Here is an 18,737-nt window from a genome sequence, read left to right as displayed (position 1 = left end):
AAGTCGCTTTAGTCGTGTCCAACTCTGTGCGACCCCACAGATGGCAGTCCACCAGGCTCCACCGTCCCTGGGATTCTCCAGACAAGAACACTGGAGTGGGTTGCCATTTCCTTCTCCAATGCATGAAAGTGAAAAGTGAAAGTGAAGTCGCTCAGTCGTGTCCGACCCTCAGCGACCCCATGGACTGTAGCCCACCAGGTCCCTCCGTCCATGGGATTTTCCAGGTAAGAGTACTGGAGTGGGGTGCCATTGCAGTCTCTGGTGAATGTGCTTAATACCAGTGAATTTTACACTTAAAAGTGATTAAAATATAAATTTTGTGTAATGTATATATTTGTGACAACTCAAAAAATACATTAAATAGTAATAAAATTTTATTATTTTTTCCTGTTTTATTGAGAAATAATTGGCATACAGCAGGTATAATTATTTTTTAAAAGAAGGGCTTGGTTGAGGAGTGAGTGCAGGGACAGTGGCATGGGGGGGGGCAGGGTCCTTGGTGAGAGTAGTGACAGTGGAGGTTCACTGAAGCCCAGACAGCCGGAGCCTGAGTCATGAATAGGGGGTGAACGTACTCTCTGCAAGTCCTAGATTATGGGAAAGTCAGTTGGGAGAGCCTTTGGGAGTCTGATTCGTCCTAGCCCCTCAGTGACAGATGGGGAAACTGAGGCACAGAGAGAGACAGGGACTAGCCCAGGATTCCAGAGCAAATCAGGGGCAGATTCAGACCTCCTGCACGCCCCCTGCTTTCCTGTCCTTCGCTGGAGGGGTGAGGAGTGGGGCTAACAGTCATGAAGTGACTGTGATGGAAGACATCAGATCATGGGGGGAGCCAAAGGAAGAGGCTGGAGTAGGAGGAGGGCCTCGATCAGGGCAGTGGGGTCAGGCAGACTGGTCCACATACTTCTCTTGCCACCTCCCGCCCCAGGCTGCTCACGGGGATCCTGACAGTTGAGGCCTGGGGACTGAGCCACATGCCTTTGAAACTGCCTAAGAATCACTCGCTTCCCACCCTCGCCCTCCGCAGCCTCTTCCTGTCTCCCCGGTGTCCCCTCCAGAGCCACCGCAGAGTCAGTTCTTAGCTCAACTCTCATTCGCTTGCTTCTTGTAGTGGGCCTGGGATGCAGCATTTCTCGTCTCAGAAAGCAAGTGCGTGGTGCTTGCCCTGTTGTGAGGACCAAATGGTGCAGAGACATGGAAGAGTTTCGTTGACAGGGACTGAAATCTTGTAGTGGGCAAAGGGGCAGTAAGTCAGTCCTATCTTGGCCACAGACGTGGTGAGTGTCGTTGGACTCCGTTTTCTCATTTCCTCAATGCAGTGTCAGAACAGAAAGAACAGGGATTTGGGGGTCAGAAAGGTCAAGTTCTAACCGAATTCTCACTGGCTGTGTTGCTCTAAGCAAGGAATTTCACCTCTGAGTGCATATCTTTAAATGGGAATGAGTCCTGTGCTGTGTGCTAAGTCGCTTCAGTCATGTCTGACTCTTTGCGACCCTATAGACTGTAGCCCGCCAGGCTCCTCTGTCAATAGGGATTCTGCAGGCAAGAATATTGGAGTGGGTTGCAATTTTCTCCTCCAGGGGATGTACCCAACACGGGGTCGAACCTGTGTCTCCTGTGTCACCAAGCGGGTTCATTAGCAATAGCGTCACTTGGGAAGCCCTGAGTCCTGTGCTAGAAATGACCTAAGTATCCCCTGCATGCAGGCTGGTGGGAGCCCTGCTGAGTCCCAGGTTGGGGGCAAGGAAGGAAACTCAACTGCACAGAACACACCCTTCACTCCACTCCTGAAGATCAGGACACGCACTTGACGGTCCTCCCGAAGCTGGGCCAGAGCTTCCAGCAGCTGCAGAGGAGACCAGATCAGATACCTCTCAGCTCAGCCCCAGCCCACCCTGGTGCCCGCCCTTACTCACCTGACTGATGAAGACATTCCCCAGGGCATTGCAGGCACTGGGTCTGTTCATCAGAATCTCAGCAATTCCTGCAGGGGACAGGGCAGCGTTGGGTGAGCCAGCTGCCCTGCTCACTCCTGGGCTGGGGCCTGGGATCTGGGCAGCCTCTACCCTTGATGAGCAGTGTGACCTGGGGCAAGTCACACACACTCAGGCCTCAGTTTTTCCACCCATAAAATCGGGAGAATAACCCTTGCCCTTTCTGCCTCACAGAAGTGGAAGGGCTTGAGAACCTCAGAGCACCATGGGGAGAGGGACGAGAATGACTGCCCCAGTGATTCCTGCCTGCTTCTGCCATTGTGAGACCCACACACACACCTACACAACCCTTCTTCAATTTCATGTATCTCTCTCCATGTGATTCTTTTCTCTACAGCCAGACTTCTTCCTCTCGAGCTGAATGAGTTATGATAACACCACCACCCAGAAATCTCGTGTGCCCTGATTCGTTCACTGCTCCCACCTACCCCTTAAAAGTAACAACTCTCATGACTTTCTTTTTCCTCCTGACTTTTTATGGTGATGACTTTCCTGCATTTCTTAACAATTTTATCACAAAAATATTCTTCTCTAGACATTATAGTTCAGACTTGCTAATTAAAAAAAAAAAGAAAACTCTTAAAAGCTTGTTAAAAACCCTCAGCTTCTGCTTCTAGCCCTGTCTTTCCCTCAAAAGTTATTTATTAAAGAACCTGGGGCAGGACTTCCCTGATGGTCCAGTGGCTAAGACTCCCTTAATGCAGGAAGCCTGTGTTCAATCCCTGGTCAGGGAACTAGATCCCACATGCTGCAACTAAGATCACAAATACTGCAGCTAAGACTGGCACAGCCAAAGAGAAAAAAAGAATGTGGGGCATTTGACCTGTAAGATTTCCTGCAGCATGGAATTTACTGATTGCACACTCATGGGACAAGCGAGCAGACGCCTCTGTCATAGGAATTTAGCAGCTAATCCAGAGGCTTGAGCACATTCACATTCTGTCCTCTTTGGCAAGAGAATATCCTTTGCCCTACTCATGTGATATTCTTTCATGAGCACCAGTGAAACTTCTTGAAAGGCTTTTCCATTTTCAGTTAAAAATTTTCTTGCCTTCCATTCTCATAAGTCTTCTCCAGTCTAGCTCCCACCCCATCACTTGGCAGAAACTGCTCTCACCTAAGTGAGACCAGTGTAACCAGTGTAATCACATCACTAACCGAGGGACATATTTCCATCCTTGTCCCAGGCTCAGCAACAATTAACTCTCCTGACCAAACACCTGTTCCTCCTTGAACATTTTCTGCTGTGGCCTTTTTTGTTTTTTTAGTAGACAGTTTTTTTTTTCAGAACAGTTTTAGGTTCACAGCAAAATGGAGTAGAAAGTGCTTCCCTGATGGCTCAGAGGATAAAGAATATGCCTGCAATGCAGAAGACCCAGGTTCAATCCGTGGGTTTGGAAGATCCCCTGAAGAAGGAAGTGGCAACCCACTCCAGTATTCTTGCCTGGAGAATTCCACGGACAGAGGAGCCTGGCAGGCTACAGTCTGTGGGATTGAGAGGAGTCAGACATGACTGAGAAAGTATGGAGAGTCCCATAAATCCTCTAGCCACTGCACAGGCATGGCTTCCCACCAGAGTGGGACATTTGTTACCAAAGATTAACCTCCATACATATGTCATTATCACCTGACTTCCACGGTTTACATTAGGGTTCACTCTCGGTTGCATATGCTATGGGTTTTGACAGATGCATAACAACATGTACTTGTCTGTGGCTCCACATTTTCCTGCTTTCCTACGTCTCAGATGATGCCCTGCACTTCTTTTCTAGGTTTTCTTCTACCCAATTTAAAAATTCTTAATTAATTTATTCAACATATATCTATAATAGGTAAAAATTTTCATTTTCAGAGTGAGGTATAGTGGGAAAGCGGAGAACGCAATGGCACCCCACTCCAGTACTCTTGCCTGGAAAATCCCATGAATGGATGAGCTTGGTAGGCTGCAGTCCATGGGGTCACTAAGAGTCGTGCACAACTAAGCGACTTCCTTTCACTTTTCACTTTCATGCATTGGAGAAGGAAATGGCAACCCACTCCAGTGTTCTTGCCTGGAGAATCCCAGGGACGGGGGAGCCTGATGGGCTGCGGTCTATGGGGTCGCACAGAGTCGGACACGACTGAAGTGACTTAGCAGCAGCAGCAGCATAGTGGGAAAGATACTATAGGTAAGAGACTATTCCATTTGAAAAATTGTATCTTATTGAATGTGTTAATTTCTATTGTACAGCAAAGTGATTGAGTTATATACATATATATTCCTTTTCCTATTCTTGTCCATTATGCTTTATCACAAGATATTGAATATAGTTCCCTGTGTTACACAGTAGGACCTTGTTTATCCATTCTAGATATAATAGTTTGCATCTGCTAACCCCAAACTCTTAATGCATTCTTCCCCAACCTTTCCTTCCCCTTGGCTACCACAAGTCTCTTCTCTATGAGACTACTCAAGTAGTTGAAGTTCCTGAAAGGTCAATCCAAGATCTCTTTATTCAGTCATTGGTACAGTTTTGTATTTAACACACACTGGCCTCTGTACTAAACACTGATGTCAGAGACTAGAGCAGACTCAGTCCCTGTCCTCTTAGATCCTAAAAGTCTAACAAAGGAGATCGACATTTATCAACAAGTAATTACTATTTGTGACGAGTACATGGGGGAAAAAAAGACAGGAGGATGGGGGTTTAGAGTGAGCAGAGGGGAGCCCTAGTGTAGAAGATCAGCAGTGACTTCCTGGGGGAAGAAGTGACCTTTCAGCTGAGAGCTGAGGAATAAATAGGAGTTAGCCAGACAAAAGTGTGTGTGTGTGTTGGTGGGGAAAAGCCTATTTCAGAGAGGGAGTGGCACAGATGAGGGCCCTGAGTGCAGCAGAGCGGGTACTATAGGGTTTATATTGCTGGGCCTTTAATGTTTTTTGGCTGCACCTGAGAATTAAACCAACATAAAACAGATTAACAGGAGAAAAGCATACGAATTTGTTCAAGTTTTATGTAACACAGGACTCCTCAAAAGGAAATGAAGACCCCAAGAATGGTACGGCCTACATGCTATGACAAACCTAGGCAGCGTGTTGAAAAGAAGAGACATTACTCTGCTGAAAAAAGTCTGTATAGTCGAGGCTATGGTCTTCCCAGTGGTCACGTACGGTTGTTAGAGCTGGACTGTAAAGAAGGCAGAGTGCCAAAGACTGTGCCAAACACCTTTGAACTGTGGTGCTGGAGAAGACTCCTGACAGTCCCTTGGACAGCAAGGAGATCAAACCAGTCAATCTTAAGGGAAATCAACCCTGAATACTCATTGGAAGGACTGATGCTGAAGCTGAAGCTCTGTATTACAGTCACCTGATGTGAACAACCGACTCATTGGCAAAGTCCCTGATGCTGGGGAAAATTGAGGGCAGAAGAAGAGCATGTCAGAGGATGAGGTGGCTGGATGCATCACCCATGCAACGCATATGAATTCTGGGAGATGGTGAGGGACAGGGAGGCATCGTGTGTTGCCGTCCTTGGGGTCGCAAAGAGTCAGACACAACTGGGCAGACAAACAGCAAACAACGTGCTTTTACAGTGGGTTGTATGAAGAGCAGCAACTGTGGCAAAGTTAACTGTGTGGGAGTCTACAAGAAGAGAAGCCCTGTTTCTGGTGTCTGTTCACACTTGTCTATTTCAACACACTTGTCTGTTTGTATAGAATTCTCTTGGCTTCAACTCCCTGTTGAAGCCCATAATGAGAGACCATAGTCCCTGCCAACTTCAGGACTGCAGCCTGCTAAAACCCTGAGAAGGGAGTTTGTGGGTACTTTGAAGCAGAGAACCCAGCAAAATCATGCCTGGACTTCTAACCTATGAAAACTATGAGATAATAAATGTACGCTATTTTAAGCAACAGAGTCTGTGGTAATTTGTTATGTGGCAATAGAAAACAAACATAATCATGACATCCTGGGGTTGACAGGAACTTTCCTCTCTCCTCTTCACTTTCCTGTTCTGTCTTTCCTTTTTCTCTGGCTAACTCCCTCCCATATTTCATCTCTAGCTCCCTCTTGCAGAATGCAAATATGGTGCTCGGATGAAGTCACAGCTCAGTCACATCCCAGCTCCATAGCCTTGGACAAGTTACTTTATCGTTCTGACCTTCACTTTCCTGATCTATAAATAGAAATACTAAAAAGGTTGTAATGAAGATTAAGAGATAATGTCCATAAGTGTATAACTAGAGTCTGTGGGCGCTTTGAGCAGGGAAAATGCACAGAAGTTGGTGAAAGTCTAGGACCCAATATGAGGTGTGAGCTCTAAGCTGGGAGACCTAAGGGGCCAGACAGGGTGTCTTTGGCTTTCATTCATTCACCTGACAATGTTCAGCTGGAACTACCACATGCCAGGCCCCGGAGAAATAGAGGACCCAGCCGTGGTCCCTGACTTCTTAGTTGACACCCTATTCTGGGAACATTGCCCTTGCTGGACCCCAGTAATAATGATGGGTTTGCATTGCACCCTCTCTACTCCTATTAGACTCCCGTGATGGTTTGATTTGCTTAGCAGAAGACCTAGAGTCACATCTGTCTGGTTCTGGATCACACAATGATGTGGGTTGGAGTTGATAGAAACCACTGGAAGGTCGTGTGGGTATGTGTGCTCAGTTGCTCAGTAGTGTCTGACTCTTTGTCATCCCTATGGACTGTAGCCTGCAAGGCTCCTCTGTCCATGGGATTCTCAAGGCAAGAACACTGGAGGGGTGTTGCCATTCCCTTCTCCAGGGGATCTTCCTGACCCAGGGATCAAACCCAAGTCTCTTGTGTCTCCTGCATTGGCAGATTCTTTTACCACTGAGCTGTGTGGAAAGCCTTAATAATCCCTTAATACATAGAGGGGGAAATTGAGGCTCAGAAAAGAAGAGAACGTGCCAAAGTTACTAGGTGGACCCAGCTAGCAATCCTCACTCTCAGAGTTAACAAGTGATGAGGAAGACAAGTCCAGACAGAAGGAATGTAAAAGGACAAGGGTGGGATATGCTGCTGCTAAGTCGCTTCAGTGCTGTCCAACTCTGTGCGACCCCATAGGCGTCAGCCCACCAGGCTCTTCCATCCCTAGGATTCTCCAGGCAAGAACACTGGAGTGGGTTGCCATTTCCTTCTCCAGTGCATGCATGCATGCTAAGTCACTTCAGTCATGTCTGACTCTATGCGACCCTATGGACAGCAGCCCACCAGGCTCCTCTGTCCACAGGATTCTTTAGGCAAGAATACTGGAGTGGGTTGAAGAGGGTGCAATTCCTAAGTGGTTTACAAAGGTAGAGAGGGAAACCCAAGTCAGGGGCATAGTTAGAAGAAAACACTTAAGTGGTATGGCTTAAAATGAACAAACCCACGCATGGTAGGAGAGATAAGGTGACACGGTCAGGTTGTGGTGGAGAACCTTGAATATTCAGCTAAGGAGCTGGAGTAAAGCCATAAGAGTGAGGAGTGGTTAACGGGCTAATCTCATTTTCAAAGACAACAGGCACAATGTGACAATGCTCTGGTGCTGTCACGCCAAGTGGAAGACAGAACTGGTGAGTTGTAGGAGGATGGTGGGATGGTTCTCCTGGGTGTGGGTCTCCTCCTCATGCCTCCTTCACTGCCTCTTCTTGGTTTCCTTATCTCCTTCCCTCTAGGACATTCTATATGCCCTCTGGCAGGGGCAGAAGCTTAATCTCCTGACGCTTATTGTTGTTGTTCAGTGGCTCAGTCGTTTCTGACCCTTTGTGACCCCACTGCCTGCAGCACTCCAGGTTTCCCTATCTTTCACTATCTCCTGCTGCTGCTGCTGCTAAGTCGATTCAGTCGTGTCCGACTCTGTGCGACCCCATAGATGAGGCTCCCCCGTCCCTGGGATTCTCCAGGCAAGAACACTGGAGTGGGTTGCCATTTCCTTCTCCAATGCATGAAAGTGAAAAGTGAAAGTGAAGTCGCTCAGTCGTGTCCGACTCTTAGCGACCCCATGGACTGCAGCCCACCAGGCTTCTCCATCCATGGGATTTTCCAGGCAAGAGTACTGGAGTGGGGTGCCATTGCCTTCTCTGTCACTATCTCCTAAGTTTGCTCAAATTTATGTCCTTTGAGTCGATCTTGGCATCCAACCATCTCATCCTCTGTCACCCCCTTCTCCTCCTGCCCTCAATCTTTCCCAGATCAGGGTCTTTTCCAATGAGTCAGGTCTTTGCATCAGGTGGCCGAAGTATTGGAGCTTCAGGTTCAGCATCAGTCCTTCCAATGAATATTCAGGGTTGATTTCCTTTAAGATTGACTCTTTTGAGCTCTTTGCTGTCCAAGGGACTCTCAAGAGCCTTCTCCAGCACCACAGTTAGAAAGAAACAATTCTTTGGTTCTCAGTCTTCTTAAAGAGCTTCCCTTGTGGTTCAGGGGCTTCCCCGGTGGCTCAGACAATAAAGAATCTGCCTGCAATGTGGGAGACTTTAGTTCGATCCCTGTGTTGGGAAGATCCCCTGGAGGAGGGCGTGGCAACCCACTCCAGTATTCTTGCCTGGAAAACCCATGGACAGAGGAGGCTGGTGGGCTAGAAAATTACTAGAATTCTAGTGATTTACTAGAATTACTAGTAATCACTGAATTACTAGAAGAATGTGATGACCATTAATAGTCGAGAAGACAGGTTTTAAAATCAGACCTGGTTCAATTTGCTTAAACTCTCTGTCCTTGTTTTATTGACCATAAACCTGGGAGAATAGTTATAGCTATTTCAAGCCAAACACTGTTGCCAGTTTGGCAGTGAACTGAACATGAGAGCAAGGGGGGTATTCTCTAATGCTAGCCATCCCACATGGCCAGAGAATTCTCACCAAGTGATGTAGTGGGAGGCCAGAAGCCCCTTCATGTCCATCAAAAGTGGGGGATGCACATAGGGAAGTGTATGCAACAGCAGGGTGCTAGGAACAGCTCTTCAACTTCGTATTAAGCAAGAAAAAAGGAGATATACAAAATCCCTAGAACAACTGAATCTGTGTAAACTAAAACTTGGACACAAACAGTGCTACTTTAAATGCGGGGAAGGTTAGAGGGGTTGGAACTGGGGAGAAAGTAGACAAGAGGACCTTGCCCAGCTGGTGACACACAACGGACAGGGGAATGCCACTCACTGATTGCAAAATCCAACCACTGCCCTTCACCCGCCTTTGCAGATAACACTACCCCCAAATAGAAACAAAACAAAACACAACCAAACAAAACCCAAGACAAGGCTCAATCAAAATGTTCTTGCCAGTGACTGCTGCGAAATTTTCTTGATTCAGCAGGACTCCAAACTCCACCAGCAGCTTCAGGGCAATTGTGCAGGGGGTCCCCAAGCTCTCCTCGGGCCTCTTCTCTCTCCCCTCCCCCCCACCCCCAACTGTGTCCTCTCCTCTGCTCCTCCTTTTCAGAAGGCCGGGCACCCTAAGCCAAATTGGAATTGGTTTGGCTGCCCAGCCCACTGGAACCTTGCTAGGAAGTTTGGCCTGGAAGGAAATCAAGTATTTTAAAGCTCTAGTGGGGGCTGGGCTTGCTGGCACCTAGTTCTACCCTTGAACAGGTCCCCTCTCTTTCCTCACAGCCCCGGGGAACCAAATATGGGGCTGAAGGGACCGATATTGACATAAAATCCCATCGGAATTACTGTGGGAGCGGCAGGTGAAGTGGTCACCTACCAAAGGATTTAGGCCTGGGGAGCCTCTACTGGCAGAGAAGGCAAAGGCATCCCACTCCAGTACTCTTGCCTGGAAAATCCCATAGATAGGAGCCTGGTAGGCTGCAGTCCATGGGGTCGCTAAGTGCTAAAGTGCTGCCTTGTGCTAGGCTCTAGGGATAGGGAGGAAAAGGGGAGATTCTTTGCCCCTTGTCTGATCAGGTGAAGATTTTACTAAGCTGACCCATTCTTAACCCAGGAATTCTTTACCTAGGCTAGTGGAGGCTCCTTAGACTCACCTGGAGAAACTAAACATTCATGCCTAGGCTTTACTCCCAGACGCTCTGATTCAGTAGAAAGTGGGCTCTGAATATGGATGTTCTGAACCTTTGGTGATTTTTATTGGTGGGGGGCACAGTATATATAAATGTGCAATTTCTATAAGGCCTTTTGAAATCATAAAAATGGCCTATGAACTGAGAGTCCACTTGGTTCAGTTTCCTTTTAGAACTAAGTGTGTTTGTCTTTTGCAACCCCCTTGAAGCCAGTCAGCATCAGTTTGAACATGTCCCTAACCACCCACCCCTGCCCCCAGACAGGATACTCAGTCCCCTCAGAGATAGCTTGGTCAGTCTAAGAAACACCTCAGCTTGCCCCAAGTCCTCTGTCTTTTCACCTCCTGCCCAGTAACTCCTCAGCAGCCAGGTGGAGTTTTTGTTATTCTACAAGTCCTAAGAACAACTGGAGGAGGTAACCTTCCAACATTTGATGCTTTATGCCATGAAGATCTATGAGGGGCTCTTATCATACACCCTTAAGACTGGAAGGGGCCTCAGAAATTTTACAAACATACACACACACAGAGTCAGTTCTCAGATTTTGGTGTTAGTTATTTTCTAAAAGTTGCTGTAAACACAAATTAGTGAATACTGAACAATTGCTCCTAAGGAAAATACAGGGTTAGGCATCTGCAAGTCTCTGCGCACGACATATTTTGTCAGTTGATCAATAAATAAGCTGGTTTTATGTGTTTCTGTTTAAAGACATCTTGTTATTTGTATTTGAACTCAGGGCCAATAACACTATAACTCATGTATGAGCCAAGTTCAGTATTTTCTTCACAGTGCACCTCACACCCTCCTTGTATCTAGGTATACTTCAGGCACCATGGTTGCAGGAGATTTTTTAAATGGTGAAATGAACAGCAAAACACAAAAATGTGAAAAACATGGCACAAAATCATGAGAAACACGTTTGTTTACAGCATGAACTGGACAGGGTCTTGTGTAACCTCAACTGAAAACAGACATGTGGGGCAACTCACATTTTTCCCCCCGCCTCCAGAGCTCTTGGAATATTGACTTTGGGGTTACGGATACATTCTTATCAGTAGGAAAATCCGCAAATTCAGAATCAGCCAATAAAAATCATCCCCTAAATATATAATATATCCACAACATATATTTGGTCCCTGTTTCAAGTGCTAAAGGCTTTGCTTCTATCACCTCCCTTAATCCTCAAAAGACAAAAGGTCACACAGCGGTGACCTTTTCCACCTTTTCCACTTTCCTGGTGGCACAAAGGATAAGAATCCGTCTGCCAATGCAGGGGACACGGGTTCGCTCAAATCCCTGGTCTGGGAAGATCTCACACGCCCCTGAGCAACTAAGCCCCAGGTCGCCACAGCTACTGAGCTCAGGTGCCGCAGCTACTGAGGCCGGGGCATCCAGAGCCTGTGCTCCCCAACAGGAGAAGCCACCACGGTAAGAAGCCTGTGTACCCAAGGAAGACGAGCCGCTGCTCCTTACAACTAGAAAAAGTGCGCAAAGCAAGGAACATCCCGCAAAGCCAAAAATACATAAATAACGAACAAACAAACCATATTATAAACACTAAAAAAAAAAAAGTCACGGCTAGTGACAGGACTTTGGTTTTATTTTAGACATTCATATAATAAAACCCGTCCCTCCTCCCCCGTAGTGTATCTCTTCCAACTTCTCGACCTATAGGATACAGAGCAACTCCCAATATTTCAAAATTTTTCCTCAGGCTACTCTCGTGAATCCAGTCTTCCTTCAATCTCAGGCCTTGCTGCAGGCCACAATAGCCCTCAGCATAGACAACCTAAACCTGAAGGATTGGTACTAGGCTATAGAGCCTTTTTCAAGGGCTGAAAGGGACGGAGTTTCCAACCAACCGGTGAATTCTCGCCTTGAACTTTGTCCGCTTAAGTCCCCTAGCTCTTCCCTCCCTGCACAGTCATCGCCGGTGTCTCCGCGCACGCGCACGTTTCCAGTTCTGCCCGCCCCGCCCCGCCCCTCGGCCGCCTCCTGTTGCTTCCCTGACCCCAAGAGCTCAGGCGGAGCTGCAGCTTCAGTCTGCGCCAACCTCAGACCTGAAAGCTTTACGTCCGCTGCGCCCGCCTGTGCCCACAGTGGTTCGAACAATGTCTTTGGTCGCTTCACAATCTCCGCTCCGGAATCGGGTGTTTGTGGTGGGGGTTGGGATGACCAAGGTAAATAGAGCCGTGAGTCCCCGGAGGTGGGCTCCCTGCTCCGCTCAGCCTGGGTGAGGCCGCGGGAGCCCTGAGTGACCGGGAAACGGGGTTTGGGGTGGGTTGTGGGGTGTCAGGACTCGTCGCCGTCCGTCTGTCTGCCCTTCCTACCGGAGGGCGCCACTGGCTTCCCACCGCCCAGCTCGGCTCCTTGTCTGTGAGGCATCAGAGTGGCGACTCGGATGGGTTGTGATGTTGATGTCTCTGCGGAATCATAATGTCTCAGTGTTGTTCTGCGGCTATATGTTCCTCCTTCTTCCCTTTTCTTCCTGGGGCGCAGTTTGTTAAGACCTCAAGATGACCCAAACTCCGCACCTCCTTTGAATATGGGTGGAAACCTAAGTTGTGTGGACTTGTAACTGAGGCAAGGTTTGCCCCATACCCAGGAGGAAAGCAGGTCGTGAATGTCGCCAGCCCTGCACTTCCAGTAATACTCCGTGTTGGATCCCTTCTCAGTTGCAACTGTAGGAGTAGAAATCTCAGTGATGCTCAGCGTCTTGGCACAGGTGGCAGGTTTTCTACATCCTCCGACCTTTGCGTTTCTCACATGGTACTCTGCTTGCTACTCAGGAGGCCAGAGGCAGCTACAGTCTCACTTGATTGTATTTCTTGACATGCTCACTACCTTTGTGCTCTGCTGCTGCTGCTGCTAAGTCGCTTCAGTCGTGTCCGACTCTGCGAGACCCCATAGACGGCAGCCCACCAGGCTCCCCCGTCCCTGGGATTCTCCAGGCAAGAACACTGGAGTGGGTTGCCATTTCCTTCTCCAGTGCATGAAAGTGAAAAGTGAAAGTGAAGTCACTCAGTCGTGTCCGACTCAGTGACCCCATGGACTGCAGCCTACCAGGCTCGTAGAGAAAACAACAGAAAGCAAAGGAACAGAGGCATAACGAAGTTTGGGACGAAACTATCAGTACTTTAGCATCACCTCTGTGTTCTGTGCTCTGTACTCTAGTGATGCTAAAGTACTGATAGTTTCGTCCCAAACTTTGTTATGCCTCTGTTGCTTTGCTTTCTGTTGTTTTCTCTACTTAAGACCATTTGTCTTCACTTGGTTAACTTGTTTGCATTTTTAATACTCCCTTCCCAGGACGGAGCTCGGTCCCTACCTCTTTTGTCTTTTTTTTTTTTTTGTCTTTTATATTTTTTCCTACCTCCTTTTGAAGAAAATGGGCTGCTTTTCTGGGTGCCTGATGTCCTCTACCAGCATTCAGAAGTTGTGGAATTTACTGGGCGTTTAAATGTTCTTTTGATGAATTTGTGGGGGAGAAAGTGGTCTCCCTGTCCTATTCCTCCACCATCTTAGGACCACCCCCTTGTTTGCATTTTTTAAAAGATCAATTCAGATCTTCTAGGAGAAGTTCTGATTCTCCTGACTGTCCCATAGAGCCCTGTACTTAACCTCTGTCTTAGTACTTTATATTTTATCCTGAAATTCTGTTTATATGTCTATATTCTTCTTTTGCATATAGCCATCTCCCAGGTTAATTAATTGCTATACCTCTGCTGCTGCTGCTGCTGCTGCTGCTAAGTCACTCCAGTCGTGTCCCTCTAGCACTTTGAAAATGCCTTGTGCTTGAAGAGCTCAGTAAGTGTTAGTTGAACACTATTAAATGCATGTGCTTTGTGACAGAGGGTTCCTATGGGAAGTTCTCTTTCCACGAAAACAACCTTAAACTTTTAAGGTCCTGCTCTGTGTTTCATAGACAGCTATGTATGGCAGAAGGGCAAGGGAAATCTAGGGGATCTTTTTATAAGGGCAGTAATCCCATTCTTTTTAAAAAAAATTTTATTTATTTGGCTGTGTCAATTCTTAGTTGCAGCACATGGGATCTTTAGTTGTGGCATGTTGGCTCTAGCTCCCCAATCAGGGATCAACCCAGGGCCTCCTGCATTGGGAGCTCAGATTCTAAGCCACTAAACCGCCAGGGAATACCTTCAAAAAAAATTTTTTTTTTTTTAAATTTATATACTAGTCCCCTCTTGAGGGCTCCATCTACATGATTACCAAAGACCCAAGTTCTTAAGGAATGTATAATATGGAGAAGGAAAGGGTAAACCATTTAAATATGATATATTAGGACATTTTGGAGAAGGCAATGGCAACCCACTTCATTACTCTTGCCTGGAAAATCCCATGGACGGAGGAGCCTGGAAGGCTGCAGGCCATGGGATCGCTAAGAGTTGGACACAACTGAGCGACTTCACTTTCCCTTTTCACTTTCATGCATTGGAGAAGGAAATGGCAACCCACTCCAGTGTTCTTGCCTGGAGAATCCCAGGGATGGGGAAGCCTGGTGGGCTGCCGTCTATGGGGTCGCACAGAGTTGGACACAACTGAAGCGACTTAGCAGCAGCAGCAGGACATTTGGTTAAGTGTAGTAGATTGGAAATATGAATTTATTTCTTTTGGTGCTTTCCAACTCTCACAAAAAATGACAGTAAAGAAATTAAAGTATTAACCCATCGGGGTAAAGTGACTAGGAGAGGAAACAGTAGAACGATGTCAGAAAAACAGTGGATGATTAAAAGCTGATGGAAGTGTGGTTATTGATTCAAAACAGAAACTCAGAGCTCAAGTTCTTGAAGAAGGATTATACTGGTTGAGTCTTCCTTCAGAACTTGAGAAGGTTTAGGACCTGCATGTACTAGATGTCAAGTAAGGTGGGAATGAGAGGAGGGAAGAAAAGCACTTCCCTGGTATAACTGGATTCCAAGATCCTTTTTACCACTAGGTCACTATCAGTTCCTTGTCAAGGTATTGGAGACTTGTTCTCTGGAGAAACTGAACTGATGCGTCTCTAGAATCATCTGACCTTTAGGTTTAGTGGAAGACAGAAGTGAGGCCCAAGTTGAAAAAAGGGAATTAAATGGAGTTCTGTATAGTATTAAATGATAGTAATTACCAGCCCTGTTCCCAGAGCACTGGTAATCAGATACATGCTAGCTTCAGGGCAAATTTTGGAAATTATGTGAAAAGACTCCAGAGAAAAGTCAGATTATCACTCTACTCAAAGGGAAAGATTTTAATGGACTTGAGTATAGCAAGAGTATGAAAAGTTGATTGATATTCTTTTAAATTCAACATTGCTTTTAGCCTGTCAAAAACTCCCACTTTTCACGTTTTAGTCTAGTATTAAAAAAGAATATCCACAATTATCTTAAAAGGCCATTAAAGTCCTCCTCCCTTTTCTAATCACATATCTGTGTGAGGTCAGATTTGCTTCATAGACTTCAACCTAAAAAATAATGCCAAAGGTTGAATGAAGAATCAGCTGTGTCAGATGAAAGAATTCACCTGCCTCCTATGAAAGCAGATATTAAAGAGAATTGCTCAAGTGCAAAACAATGCCCCTCATCAGTTTTTCTTGAGGGGAATATAATTATTTTTAATAAAATTATTTATGTTAACATAATGGTTTTTTTTTTCTGAGTGAATTGTTATTTTAAATGTCCTGTTATACGTGCTAATAGGGTAAATATTGGTAACTATAACCCTCATGATCAAAGTTCTGGCATCTTCAGTGATTTTTAGGAATGTAAAGCTGTCTTGAGACTGAAAAGTTTTGAGAATTACTGGTTCTAATCATTGAGTACTAAGAGCTACTAACAACACAAAGAGAGAAAATCATATGCTTCCAGATGAAAAAATAGACCACTACTGATAGTTTTGCCAGAGAGATAGAGTGAGTCTGTAAGATTCTGGATCCAGCTGCCAATCTGTGGGACAGAGAACAGAGGAACAGGTTGAACTGTATGAGTATGCGATCTACAAAGTCCAGAGTGTGGGAAACTACTGTCCCAGCATCTGGGTTCTTTAATAGATGTGTTGAGAGGAAAAACATGTAGTGGAGGGGAACCTGTAAATTAAAAGAGAATTTAAAAGACCCATAATTTTTTTTAAAAGGCAAGGCTGAAATATAGTGTCCAAGACACTTGGGTGATAGAACTACGAAATACTACAAGGAAGCAATTATTATAAGGATCAGGATAATAATTACTTTGGGGGTGAGGCGGGGTTGAGGTAAGGGACAGCATGTTTAGAAGAGTGTGTGGAGTGGCAGGGAAAGTTCTGTTTTTTAGTTTGTGTGGTTGTTGTCAAAGATAAAGGTAGACACTAGGTAAAGTGTTAGGGCAGATTTTAATAAATAGTATGCTATTGCAAAAGTCCAATGTGCAGTAACTTTATATACATGTGAGTAGAGAAGAGGAATCAGAGAAGCTTGAATAGAATTTGGTGAAGGAGAGAATATTTGTCAATGATTTGTACAAGAGTGTTTGCTTAAACTTTAAAAAATGAGGCAGTTAACTCCAGGAAAAACAAAACAGATTGCTCAATGAACCACATATAATCATAATATACAAGCTGGCTCAATAATAAGCAACATTGTCTTAATAAGGTAAGCACTATGTAATGATTTAATTTAAAACTTATGTTTCCACTGTATAAGGAGGATGAAGAACTGTAAATATATAAGTGAGGTGGTCTAAGAGACCTAATTCTCATTGTCCCTTATTGAAGACTATGATATAATTTCTTAAATTGATAAGTCAAGAAATAATAGTATCAGAATATTTAGAAATGTGACATTTTATAAAAGAAATATCTGAAAGGATTGAAAATGGATGTTTTGGGAGCAAGTAAGACTAGTGAGTGGAGGGCAACAGATTGCTATTTTTATTATAGGCTTTAGGGTAGGTTTTTATTTATTTTTTGCATTTCTTAGGAGAAGGAAATGGCAACCCACTCCAGTGTTCTTGCCTGGAGAATCCCAGGGACGGGGGAACCTGGTGGGCTGCCGTCTATGGGGTTGCACAGAGTCGGACACGACTGACGGGACTTAAAAGCAACTGTTGACTTTCCTTTTCTTTTATTTACCTAACTCCTACTCATCCTTAAATACCTTATTTAAATAAATATCAGTTCCTCTGGGAAGGCATTCTAGTCCTCTGAGGCTGGGTAGTTGTCTCTCCCAGATCATTCTGTACTTAGGACCCTGTTGCATAATTGCCTGTCTTCCATTAAATAAGTTCCCTGTGGGTACAAACTGTATATTATTTATTATCAGAGTCCAGCAACACTGACAGAGACTCAGATTTTTTTGTTTAAATGACTAGATGAATGTATTTCTGTGGTTCTCTCTTGTGAGAGACTATCACCATAGTGTTTCCTTTTGTTATCTTCTGTATTTCTAGTTCACAAAGCCTGGAGTCGAGAACAGAGACTACCCTGACTTGGCAAAGGAAGCAGGTAAAAGAGAATATTTAGATCTTTGAACATTGTAGTTTATTGTGTGGTCTGTCTTGATTGTGGAGCAGCCTTGCAACCTTCACGGGAAGTTTTTTCAGGGCCAAGCAGTCTAAGCTTAGGTATCAGTTGTTTAAAGGGAATTCTGGCTTCCAGAGATTAAATTGCCAACATTCGGTGGATCATAGAGAAAGCAAAGGAATTCCAGGAAAACATCCACTTCTCCATCATTGACTACATGAAAGCCTTTGACTGTGTGACTCACAACAAACTGTGGAAAATTCTTCAAGATTTGAGAATACCAGACCACCTTACTTGTCTCCTGAGGAACCTGTATGTGGGTCGAGAAGCAACAGTTAGCACCTTACATGGAACAATGGACTGGTTCAAATTGGGAAAGGAGCATGACAAGGCTATTGTCACCTGTTTATTTAACTTACATGCAGAGTGTATCATGGGAAATGCCAGGCTGAATGAATCATAAGCTGAAATCAACATTGTCAGGAGAAATATCAACAGTCTCATATATGCAGATGATACCACTCTAATGGCAGAAAATGAAGAGGAACTAAAGAGTCTCTTGATGAGGGTGAAAGCAGTGAGTGAAAAAGCTGGCTTAAAACTCAGCATTCAAAAACTAAGATCAAGGAATCCGATCCCATCACTTCATGGCAAATAAAAGAGGAAAAGGTAGAAGCAGTGACAGATTTTATTTTCTTGGGCTCCATAATTACTGTGGATGGTCACTGCAGCCATGAAATTAAAAGACGCTTGCACCTTGGAAGGAAAGCTATGACAAACGTAGACAGCATATTAAAAAGCAGAGACATTGCTTTGCTGACAAAGGTTTGTATAGACAAAGCTATGGTTTTTCCAGTAGTCATGTACGGATGTGAGTGTGAGACCATAAAGAAGGCTCAGTGCCGAAGAATCGATGCTTTCAAATTGTGCTGGAGAAGATTCTTGAGAGTCCCTTGGGACAGCAAGGAGATCCAACCAGTCCATCCTAAAGGAAATCAGTTCTGAATATTCATTGAAAGGACTGATGCTGAAGCTGAAGCGCCAAAACTTTGGCCACCTGATGCGAAGGGCTGACTCACTGGAAAAGATGTTGATGCTGGGAAAGATCGAAGGCAAACAGAGAAGAGGGTGGCAGAGGACAAGATGGTTAGATAGCATCACCGACTCAAGGGACATGAATTTGAGCAAACTCCGGGAGATAGAGAGGGACGGGGAATCCTGGCATAGTGCAGTCCATGGGGTCACAGAGTCGGACCTGA

General features: G+C 45.4%; 1 protein-coding gene and 1 long non-coding RNA gene across 4 annotated transcripts in view; both read left to right on the top strand.

The window, feature by feature from the left end:
* The first annotated feature begins 232 nt into the window (after positions 1–232).
* Positions 233–5,878, top strand: LOC132344910 (uncharacterized). Its single transcript, XR_009493984.1, has 2 exons — positions 233–4,162; positions 4,997–5,878. It is a non-coding gene; the product is annotated as an uncharacterized lncRNA (long non-coding RNA).
* A 6,112-nt stretch (positions 5,879–11,990) lies between these two features.
* SCP2 (sterol carrier protein 2) overlaps positions 11,991–18,737 on the top strand; it is a 119,207-nt gene continuing 112,460 nt past the window's right edge. Inside the window, exons 1-2 of one of the 3 annotated variants that reach the window (XM_010803499.4) lie at positions 11,991–12,170; positions 17,406–17,460. In XM_010803499.4, the coding sequence (XP_010801801.1) occupies positions 12,102–12,170; positions 17,406–17,460 (124 nt within the window). In that variant the 5' untranslated portion in view covers positions 11,991–12,101. 3 annotated transcript variants of the gene reach the window in all.

Source organism: Bos taurus, chromosome 3, assembly GCF_002263795.3.
Source record: "Bos taurus isolate L1 Dominette 01449 registration number 42190680 breed Hereford chromosome 3, ARS-UCD2.0, whole genome shotgun sequence".
Taxonomy (NCBI): domain Eukaryota; kingdom Metazoa; phylum Chordata; class Mammalia; order Artiodactyla; family Bovidae; genus Bos; species Bos taurus.
This window is presented reverse-complemented; position numbering and strand designations above follow the sequence as displayed.